The sequence below is a fragment of the Alosa pseudoharengus genome, unplaced genomic scaffold (genome assembly GCF_046254945.1).
Source record: "Alosa pseudoharengus isolate Yale_2024_CS ecotype anadromous, Long Island Sound unplaced genomic scaffold, YU_APseudo_1.1 YU_APseudo_1.1_scf_16, whole genome shotgun sequence".
In the NCBI taxonomy this organism is placed as follows: domain Eukaryota; kingdom Metazoa; phylum Chordata; class Actinopteri; order Clupeiformes; family Clupeidae; genus Alosa; species Alosa pseudoharengus.
In genome coordinates, this window is record NW_027468630.1 from 37676438 (window position 1) to 37688721 (window position 12284).

General features: G+C 37.8%; 1 protein-coding gene across 1 annotated transcript in view; it reads left to right on the forward strand.

Annotated features, from left to right (window-relative positions):
• The first annotated feature begins 6980 nt into the window (after positions 1-6980).
• Positions 6981-12284, forward strand: part of vrk3 (VRK serine/threonine kinase 3) — a 118474-nt gene continuing 113170 nt past the window's right edge. Inside the window, exon 1 of the mRNA XM_076287940.1 lies at positions 6981-7059. Within this exon, the coding sequence (XP_076144055.1) occupies positions 7016-7059 (44 nt within the window). The 5' untranslated portion in view covers positions 6981-7015. The remainder of the gene's footprint in view (positions 7060-12284) is intronic.

Here is a 12284-nt window from a genome sequence, read left to right on the forward strand (position 1 = left end):
TGCAACACCTTCAATATGGCTGTCTTTACACAAACTGTCAAAATAAAAGTCCTCATGTCAATTGACCTCTCCAGAATAAGTCCCGCCTCCGTAACTTCCGTATCCATCCAACTTCCGGGCGTGGATTGTCTATGAGAAATAACATGGCGTTTCGAAATATCATACCGGTAAAACATCTGTAGGTAGCGAAGTTGAAAAAGCTGGTGGGCAGATTGGCCTACACACTTCTGCCATATAGTTTCCACTGGGTTTTTTGATTGTCGGTGCCGTTTAAGTAGTATACTATAGACTATACTACTTAAACGGCACCGAAAATCAAAAAATCCAGTGGAAACTAGATGGCAGAAGTGTGTAGGTCAATCTGCCCAGCAGCTTTTTTTAATTTGTCACCTACAGAGTTTGACAGGTACGATCTTTCAAAACGCCATGTTATTTCCCATAGACAATCCACGCCCGGAAGTTGGATGGATACGGAAGTTAGGAGGCGGGATATATTCTGGAGAAGTCTATAAGCCCATTCGACTTGATGCAGATCTGCGCAGATCTGACAGTCTGACATAGTTAATCCTTTCGTGCCAGTGCCGAACATTCAATTTTTGGTGCTGGACGATCTCGCACAAAAAACCTTACCTTACCAATGAGATATACAGGGCTCGAATTATCTTTTTGTCTTTAAGGGGGTCTCTCTATCTCATAAAAAGTTGGCACACCCCGTGCATTGCCTAACAAGGCGATGAAATAGGCGTACAATATATGCGCACGGTAGGCCTAGGCTTTACCTTGACACACGCACACAACAGTCATAGATTTTTCATAGAAATTGACTGCTTTTAATTAATTTCAACATATTATTGATTGTAATATTCCATATTTCATTTCAATTTCACAATACAAAGAAATAGACTAAACGATTTAGTCTGTGCCATTCTCAATTTCACAACGTGACTCATTTGAACCAGACCACCGTCTCAGGCTATCCTCAGTGTCAAACACAATAATGCATGTAGTATAACTTATACACAGGGAAAAAGCACTAACTGGAAGAAATTATAAACCATTGCAGCCAAACTATGTTCTAGTATTGTTGAACCGTGAAAAATTAATAGACAAACAATTTTGGAGTTTGCACTGAGATGTTGTCGGGTAGCCATTGAATATTCCGACATCAGAGATTAACAGGTGTTTCAAAATATCTGGGAACTTTCTGGAGCTCTGAATGGCAGAGGATAGCTACAGATCATCAGACAACACAATTATTGTAGGCTGCATTATGGGCCATAATTTATGGCTTTGTCAATCAACATAGAAGAGGTGAAGCGCAAGTTCAACAGCAAATAGGACTTTTCAGCACATATCAAACCATATAGGCTAGCCCAATTAACACCTATGTAAATAGACAAAACACTCGCATCAAAGCAGGGTGACTTCTTCAGATTTGCGAGTGCTGTCAAAACGATCATATACAGTTTGCTCATATAGTCTAGTGGTGTGGTGGTGAAGTGTCATGCTGCGTTCAAGAGCGTGGGGTAGGCTAGGTCTACGTCCCGTAGTAGCCTATATTTTAATTTAACGTCTTTAATGGTAAGAGATCGCACAGGGATGGATAATGAAGTAATGTAAAACACATATGGTAATGTTGATATAGTAATGAACAGTCTTTGAAAATCCTTTCTAATGTATATCCAAAATTGTCCTCAAGAAAAATATAGAATGTTCAGCAAGTTGTGGGCTAGGCCTATTTAACAAAAAAGTGAAAACTGAATTGGAATATCCTTAACCTTTCAAAAGTTATGATAAATTTAGTGAGTGATCAGTGTAAAAAAATGCAGGAAACAGGATTTAGAATGTTGACAGAATTCACATTTTTACCAACAACATAAAAGTATGCATAAAAACTAATAATGAAGTCAGACACAATGGTTTAGATTTCTTTGGTCTATAAGAATAAACCATTTATTTGTATATGTGACCCTGCAAGGTGAAACCAGTCGCCTTTGAGAAAATCCACGATAACCAAACGTACAGGTTAAAATGTCGAATTTCAGGTTTTCGCATAATTCGACAGTAGTCTACACTTTCATATTGTGAACAAATTTCACGGATAAACATATGTTTTGACTGTTAAACCCTTACTTTATTTAGGTGAAGATTCAACACATTAGCAGTCATTCCCTTTGTCCACGCCGTGATAAGGTTTTACGGTAGCTAGGCTATAGCTAAAATTTACTCATTAGGCTACTCATTACTCGTTACTCAATCTGTCAGCTCTATATCGTTCTTGGCAGATGTAACCGAATATGAATGTGAAAGACTTGCCTTTCAGGGCACAAACGGTCAAAAGCACAAACTTTTAGAAATATCCTGGTGTCATTTTTGTGACCAGAAGAAGTTTTCCATTGACGTAGCACATTTTAAAAGTATACACACAATCTGTGTACACAGAACTTCCTCTCCCCTTACTTCCCCAGAAATACATTAATTATATTCTATAGTGACACCTTATGACCGTCCCAGGTATTAACTAGGGAGCAGAAAAGACACTGCAGGGTTGATGAAACTGCACAGTCAGTCATTCGCTTCAAAGTCACGCTACCGTAAGGCTAATAATAGCTGTGCCCTCACACTATCGCACGTGACAATTTACTTAAAAAGGTGATTTTCTCCTCTTCTGGCATATCGTGACAGGAGAACCATGCCAACTTTGGATGCGGTTATCTTAGCGATACTTTTTGCAATACCCTCGATATACATATTGTTGGAAAGCTTAGTGTATGGCCATTCATGTGAGCACAATGTAAATTTTACTAAAGCGACTGGTTTCGCCTTGCAGGGTCACATATAAGCAAATGCTACAGTAAATAAGAATGACATAAAAAAAACACACTTTACCAGTAATACAGGAAGTAAATACACTGTTCAGTTCAGTTCAGTTAACTTTATTGCCCCAAAGGGAAACTTGTCTCGCAGTCAGGTACACATATAAATAGCATAAGATACATAAAGACACAAGATGGGGTAAAAGACACAGGTTAATATCAGTTAAGAAGGTTCAGAAGAAAATAAGAAAGAAAGAAACTGTCTTATCAATCTACGTTCCTGACAGATGCTCATCAGAATCGTTTCTGTGCAATAAAGCAAAATTGTGCAAATTTAGCAGGCGTATTGCACTAGGAATAAAAGAGTTTTTTGTCCTATTGGACTTATAAAATGGGACTCTTAGTCTCCGGCCTGAGGGAAGAGCTTCAAATGAACAGTAAAGGGGATGATTTTTACAGTCCAGTATAGAACTTGCCTTCTGGATGACCTGCTTCTCATAAATGGTCAGCAAGGACAACTGTGGACAGCCAATCAACTTCCCAGCCACCTTCACAATGTGGCTAAGATTGTTTTTGTCCCTAAGACTGATGCCTCCATACCAGGCAATAAAAGAAAAAGTGAGAACAGATTCTATAAAAGATTTGTAAAATAAAGACAGCATAACCTTATCCACATTAAACAAATTGAGCTTCCTAAGGAAGTACAACCGTTGTTGTCCCTTCTTGCAAATAGCCTCGGTATTTATATCAAATTTGAGCTTGTTGTCTAACATTGTCCAGAGATATTTATACTGGTCAACCATCTCTATGCAGCTTCCATTTATATAAGTCAGTGGTGGAGAACAGGATTGGTTTCTTCTAAAATCAATGACCATATCTTTTGTCTTTGAGATGTTTAACTGAAGAAAAGACTTGTCACACCAACTGACAAACTCATCAACCACTGGCCCATGCTGGGATTCATGTTTATGCAGTAAACTCACAATGACTGTGTCATCAGCAAATTTCAGGATATGCCTATTTATATGCTGACTTCTACAGTCATTTGTGTAGAGGATGTACAGCAGAGGGGAAAGTACACAACCCTGAGGAGAGCCAGTGGAAGAGATGCGCCTTTCTGAAAGACAACCATTGACCTTTACTCTCTGTGATCTGTTGGTTAAAAAATCCATAATCCAACCCACAAGATTATTCTCAAGATTAAATTCTGATACTAGTTTTCTAACTAAAACATGTGGCTGGATAGTATTAAAAGCAGAAGAAAAGTCCAGAAACAAGAGCCTGGCATGTGTGCCAGGACCTTCCAGATGACTGTACAGGAGGTTAAGTAGTGTAATTTGGGCATCCTCTACCCCCCTATTAGCCCTATATGCAAACTGCATAGGATCCAAGGCCTCACCCACCCTTAACAACAACAACCATTTCACTATCTTTTCAAATGACTTCATGACCAGTGAGGTCAGTGCCACTGGTCTGAAGTCATTTAAAGTCTTTATAGTGTTGCCTTTTGGCACTGGGACTATAGTAGATTCCTTCCATATCTTTGGAACCCTTCTCTGTTTTAAAAACAGCCCTGTAATTGGGAAACAGACTCATCATTCCAGACCTTGATCTCTCTGGTTTTCACTTTCTCCCTCTTAGCACAGGTCTATACCTAGGAGTGAGATGGATAGCATTGTGATCGGAGAAACCGAGAGGGGGCCGAGGGGAGGCCTTGTAAGCCTCCTTAATTGAGCCATAGCACAGATCTAGAGTCTTATTTTTCCTAGTTGGGCATGTGACATATTGATAGAGGTTGAGACTTTTGCTCAGTTTGCAGTTATTGAAATCTCCCATAAGGAGAAACGGGGCATCCGGAGAAAGAGATTGAAGTCTTTGAATCACCGTATGGATAGTATCAGCAGAAGTTTGTGTATTGGCTTTGGGGTGTATGTATACTACAGTCACAAATATTTGGGGGAACTCCCTTGGGAGATAGAATGGGCGAACAGAGACAGACAACAGTTCGATGTCAGCTGTGCATATTAATTCCCTGACAGTGATGTTGTTACACCACCTTTGGTTTATATACACACACACACCGCCACCTTGAGATTTTCCCGTAGATGTAGCGTCCCTGTCCAACCTGAAAGGCCCCAAAGCCGCTGATTGATAAGTCCGCAGCGGTATCTCTAGATGACAGCCACGTCTCACTGAAGGCCATAATACAGGCGTTCCTGTATTCGTGTAAGTAATTCGAGTTAGCGTGCAGCTCATCGATTTTGTTTCTGAGCGACTGAACGTTCGCAAGTATTATGGATGGGAGCGGAATGCGCCGCAATGTTTGGCGTTTTAGCCTGAGTCGGACGCCACCCCTCCTTCCTCGTTTCCTCGCGTTGCGAAAGTTTTTACCACAGTTTCCAAAAGACTTGTTCCTAGAGATCTCGGTCAGAATGTCCTCAGTCACAAGTGGGTCCAAATATAAATCCCCTCTGCTCGGATTGTCCCAACGCATTAAACATTCCCGAGAGTATATCCTTACCGGCTCTTGTAGCTGATCCCGTGCGCCTTGGACATGATAGATCCATAAAGTCCATAAAATCCATAGAATGACTGGTTGAATGAGCAATCACATTTAGTCCGAAGATTTGGATAAGACAGGATACAACTTCTAGAACAAACAAGACGCGGACAGACAAACACACCTGCTGCTGGTCGCTACAAGAGTGAAGACCATTTCGGAATAGAGACATAAAATACATTTGATTCAACAGATACAACTTCCTTATATAAATCAGTATAATATGAAAACTATATATAAAATGTATTATTATTTATGAAAAGCTAGGAATACAATCAACTTCAACATCACTCAACAAGCCTGTGGAGAATAAACACACACACACAAATTCACACACACACACACACACACACACACACACACACACACACACACACACACACAGAGGAGGATAGGGAAAGGTGGGGTGGGGAACCTGAAGGTTGAACACATCCCCTTCTGCAGAATGCCAAATCTGACAGCAATTTTGTTTACCAATCAAACAAAGTCGCCTATACACTCCGGGGCTGTATGCTACTTTAGTTTTATTATGTTTTATTTTTTTAATTATTTTATTTTCTTTTTTTATTAAGTTTTTTATAACTAAGTCAACAATTGTTCTGTGGCTCCTGCTGTACAGTGATATGTACTTGATGGAAAGACAACAGAGTAGTAGCTGAAGGCGAGGCTGACATTTTTACGGAAATGCCTGCCAGCTGTAGTGATAGATTTTCTTCAAAGTTTTTCTGGCTGTAGCTACCAAACCTAGGTTCAACACCAGATTCTGCATTCACCAAACTTGAAATAATAAGAAACTACTGACAACAGCAATGTCAATGGCGAAACAGTGTTTTCCACCATCCTGCGTTTTTTGGAGTATACAATATGTACTTATTACAGTGCATGAAAATGCACTGTACTGTTCTTCCTAGGCAACTCCTTATTACAGTGCATGAAAATGCACTGTACTGTTCTTCCTAGGCAACTTCTTCTTCTTCTTCTTCTTATTACAGTGCATGAAAATGCACTGTACTGTTCTTCCTAGGCAACTTCTTCTTCTTATTACAGTGCATGAAAATGCACTGTACTGTTCTTCCTAGGCAACTTCTTATTATTATTCCGCTTACCACTTTTTCTATACGCAATTTCTCTTGAACAGTTTAACTTAGAAACTTCATTCAAACTTTGTAACGTAGGTCTTCAAACAGATCGGGTTGCTATGTCTTTTCAACTTTGAAACTTTTATACTTTTTAAACTATTAAAGAAAAACTTTTTAAAATTCCCCATAGACTTAACATTGCCGATTATGACATCATAATATGGGCATTAAGCAATTAGAATCCTATGGCTTTAAGCATACAATCTGGGTCAATTGACCGATCCCAAGCCCCACCTCCCATTGTCAGTCCCATAGTTACTGTTGCTAAGTCGGACAAGTTTGCAGGAAAGTGTGCGAGAACGCGTGTTCAACATGGGGACGCAGCACCCCCATTTAGCCGAGTGCAACAGTATATGCTGGATTTCTGGGTGTAAATTATATATTAAAAGAACAGAGGCTAGAAAGGCCTTCAATATGCGGAAGGACACATTCACAATGTCCACTGTTATCAACGAGGTGGAACACCACAAATTGAAGCCAATCCGGTGTTACGGATCTTAATGGGATGCATGTTAACTGGGGATAAGCACGTTATCACGAGCAGGTAGTTTACCTTATTTGCTACAGATGTGGTTCTGATTCAATAAACAGGTCTGTGCAAACATATGGTGTTGACGTGTCCATAACAAAATCTAACCATATTTCGAGGATTAATTGAAGACGGGACCAAGTGCTGCAGATCCAAAGTTCCCACGCAACTTGGGAGAGTTGCTAGCCTATAAGCAGCTCATGTTGGGGAGGTGGATATAGCTTCGCTTCGGTAGGCCGATAGCCTTTATTATTTTGAATGGCTGCTTTAGAAGGAAGAGTTCAAATAAACATGATACAAGTGTATTGAAAAGAAACCACTAGATCTATCCGAGTTTAAACCCCACGCACGACATATCTGCATGGCAGGCAGACGCTATCAAGAGCAATTGCAGACGTGATTTGTCTTGCACTAGACTTCATCAGTGCCCGCTTAGGCTGTACTTAATTTAAACGTGGGCAATGTAGTATGGCTAATATTGGCGATTTCGAGACTGCATAGTTTTGAATCGGCACATGATTTGATCTTTAGAAGACATTGCATGGCTATCTCGTTCAGCCATCATGCATCGCAGTAGGCTATTAGCCTATTGCGTTTGTTGAAAAAATAATCGTTATCTTATTTCTGTGAACAGTCTTCTATCCCAAGTTAAACATGGCAAGTTAGCCTGTGCCTAAAAGCTGGAAGTAGCCTATTCTTGTTGTGTGTAAGGTGATACGTGATTGAAGGTGTAGCCTATTTGCGCGTCTTCAATCGTATGAGTGTGCGAGTTCAGTTCCTGCAAGGTAGGTAGGCTTTTTTGCGTAGGCTTATGTTGCCGTTTCAACAGTGGAAACCAAGTTTAGTTATGTTTTTGTGTGTAGTTATGAACACAAATAAAGGGAACATTTTCGTACACACTCAGATTTCTTTACTGAAAATAGTTGTGCAAAGTTAGGCCTATGTGTGTTAACGTTTCACACGGTCAGGATATCGGATGTCACTTCTACAAGTTGCCAGGCATATATTTGAACCTTTTTGAGCTCTTTAGTTATTTAGTTACTTTGGCTACTCACAAAAGAAGCATTATAGCATTCGCATAACCGGTGTATTGTCATACAGAATGGACACTAGAAATTTCAAAATTGACCGCAACTCAACTGTTTCCTCTGCCCAAAACTGTTTCAAAATAAAAGTCCTCACTACAATAATCCACTGTTAAACAATGTAACCCATTAAACTACTGAACTTTTTACATTCAACTTTTAAACGGTCTACTTTTAAACTATCATTAAACTATCTATCTATTAAACTAGCTGTCTATCAACAACTTTTAAACTATCTACATTCAACTTTTAAACTTTTAAACTATATACATTTACTAGCTGTCTATCAACAACTTTTAACTTGTCATCAACTATGTCAACACTTTTCATCAACTATGACTCCTACCCACTGTAGGTAGTTAGCATGGTTATCAAAGTTAGCATGTTAGCATTGCTAACATTGTTAGCATTTTTAACAAAACTACTAAAAATGATTAGCTAGGTTAGCTAAGTAACATGGTTAACATAATTAACATGTTAGCATGCTAGTTAGCATAGTTAGCATAACTGCTAAAAATGATTAGCTAAGTTAGCTAAGTAACATGGTTAACATAGTTAACATGCTAGTTAGCATTTTTAGCAAAACTGCTAAAAATGATTAGCTAAGTTAGCTAAGTAACATGGTTAACATAGTTAGCATGCTAGTTAGCATTTTCAGCAAAACTGCTAAAAATGATTAGCTAGGTTAGCTAAGTAATATGGTTAGCATTGTTAGCATACTAGCATGTTAGCATGCTAGTTAAAATTTTTAGCAAAACTGCTAAAAATAATTAGCTAGGTTAGCTAAGTAACATGGTTAACATAGTTAGCATGCTAACATGTTAGCATGCTAGTTAACATAGTTAGCATAACTGCTAAAAATATTAGCTAAGTTAGCTAAGTCACATGGTTAATATAGTTAGCATGTTAGCATTGCTAGCATAGTTAGCATGTTTAACAAAACTGCTAGAAAATGTTAGTTAAGTTAGCTAAGTAGCATGGTTAGCATGTTAGCATTGCTAGCACTGCTATAAAACATTAGCTAAGTAGCATGGTTAGCAGAATTAAAAATCTTAGCATAACTGCTAGCAAACATTAGAGCCGTTCCAACTTTCAGTTATCGTCAAATATCTACCTATACACAGCCATTAAACTATTTGAATGTCAACATTCATTCAACTTCCAGTCTGTCAACAACTTTTAAACTACTTACCTTCAACTTTTAAACGGTCTACTTTTAACCCTTTCGTGCCCCTGCCGAACATTCCATTTTTGGTGCTGGATGACCTCCTCACACAAAAAACCTTATTTCTTGAGTATAATACATACCATCAATGGGAAAAACATACCATTGTAATCAGAAGGATCAGTTCTATGAAATGGTACATATGGTAATGTTGATATAGTAATGAACAGTATTTGAAAATCCAAATGTATATCCGGAATTTGTCAAAATTTAATTTCATTCACATAAAAATTAATTTTCATCATATTTCTCTACAAGATAGAGAAAAGTATAGAGTGTATGAAATGTTCAGCAAGTTGTGGGCTATTTAACAAACAAATTTAACTGTAATGGAATATCATTAACCTTTCAAAAGTTATGATAATTTTAGTGATCAGTGTAAAAAAATGCAGGAAACGGAATTTAGAATGTTGACAGAATTCACATTCACTTTCTCACCAACAACATAAAAGTATGCATAAAAACTAATAATCAAGTCAGAAACAATGGTTTAGATGTATTTGGTCTATAAGAATAAACCATTTATTTGTATATAAGCAAATGCTACAGTCAATAAGAATGACATTAAAAAAACATACTGTACCTTACCAGTAATACAGGAAGTAAGTATACTGTATTCATTGAAGACCATTTCGGAAAAGAGACATAAAATACATTTGATTCAACAAATACAACTTCCTTATATAAATCAGTATAATATGAAAATTATATACATATATAAAATTTATTATTATTCATGAAAAGCTAGGAATACAATCAACATCACTCAAAACTCAATGTGTTCTAAACATTTGAAAGTGGATTACATACTTAGAACAAGCCTGTGGAGAATAAACACATACACACATATACACACAAACTCATACCCACACACACACACACACTTACAGAGGAGGATAGGGAAAGGTGGGGTGGGGAACCTGAAGGTTGAACACAGAAGAGCTATGACTGATTACTAAACGCATCCCCTTTTGCAGAATGCCAAATCTGACAGCAATTTGTTTATCAATAAAGGGCCATACAAGCTACTTTAGTTTTATTATGTACGGGAACAGGAATTATGTATTATTTATTATGTACTGCTGTACAGGAATATGTACTTGATTGAAAGACGACAGAGTAGGAGCAGCTGAAGGTGAGGCTGAAATTTCAACGGAAATGCCTACCAGCTGTTGTGATAGATTTCCTCCAAATTCTTTCTGGTTGTAGCTACCAAACCTAGGTTCAACACCAGATTCTACACTGCATTGTCAAACTTGAAATAACAAGAAGCTACTGACAACTGCAATGTCAATGGAGAAAAAGTGCTTTCTGGTATTCTGCGTTTTTTGGAGTACACAATATGTATTCATCATTTGGTCAATGTCCCCTGATCCCTGCCAAGACTTGGATCCCCAGTAGCAATGGATATTAGGGAGGGAAGTGAACCCCATGTAAATGATCAATCCCAGAAACCTGTGAAACTCTTCTGGGGTCTTTGTCCCATGCCCCTGCACTGTTTGCATACGATGGCCTACTAAGCACAAGCTCCCATTCCTTCCGGTTGGTAAAACCACATATGCCTGGGACAACAATGTGAGTAAAAAAGAACATAACAAGTCTATTTCACACAGTTTTTTAGTCTGCACCATCCTACGCACGGCACATAAATCTATACCTTCTTCCTCCATCCCCTCATGGTCTTCAGCATTGTGAGCGCAAGCTCATGAGCAGTCAGCTACCTCTTCAGGCTTGCGAGAAGGTCTGTGTAGGTCTTGTCATCCTCCATCTGAAACAAGAGTGAAATCATACAAATACCTTTATTAATGCAAAAAATAAAATCACAAAACTACAGATTTGTGCATGTATGCACACAAAAGAAGAGGTAGCCTAAACTATTGAAGCATCCTCAGAATATAACTCGAAATATTTCTAAGTAGGCCTATGAAAAGTCATTGTATTACACATGGGTTTAGCTACCCTAAATCTGATTGCCTGGCTGGCATCAAGATAAAGACAGATTACATTTCACCTAGTAACAAACTGCTGAAATGCAATAATGACATTTCTGACAGAATATGTGATTTCACATCATGTTTTCTATAACTAAATATTGAGAGGAGTTGTGCTTTATCTATTTCAAGTCATGCCATCTTAGAAAATGTTGAGACAAGCACGTCTGATGTTTGTCATTTAGAAGTTAGCAAGCTAAACTAGAAATGCAATTCCAAGTAATTACCAGTGCATGAAAATGCTAAAGTTGTGATGTAAAATATCATGTATAGTTAAAACAGATAATAAAGAGATGGTTACTACGGTGATGCTAGGATAGACATGGTGGTTGCATAGCTTAATAAAAGTTGATAGTTTAAAAGTAGACTGTTTAAAAGTTGAATGTAGATAGTTTAAAAGTTGTTGATAGACAGTAGATAGTTTAAAAGTTGTTGATAGACAGCTAGTTTAATAGATAGTTTAATGATAGTTTAAAAGTAGACCGTTTAAAAGTTGAAGGTAAATAGTTTAAAAGTTGTTGACAGACTGGAAGTTGAATGAATGTTGATATTCAAATAGTTTAATGGCTGTGCATAGGTAGATATTTGACGATAACTGAAAGTTTGACCGGCTCTAATGTTTGCTAGCAGTTATGCTAAGATTTTTAATTCTGTTAACCATGTTACTTAGCTAATGTTTTATAGCAGTGCTAGCAATGCTAGCATGCTAACCATGCTACTTAGCTAACTTAACTAACATTTTCTAGCAGTTTTATTAAACATGCTAACTATGCTAACATGCTAACTATGCTAACCATGTGACTTAGCTAACTTAGCTAATCATTTTTAGTAATTTTGCTAAAAATGCTAACTAGCATGCTAACATGCTAACTTGCTAGCATGCTAACTATGTTAACCATGTGACTTAGCTAATCATTTTTAGCAGTTTTGTTAAAAATG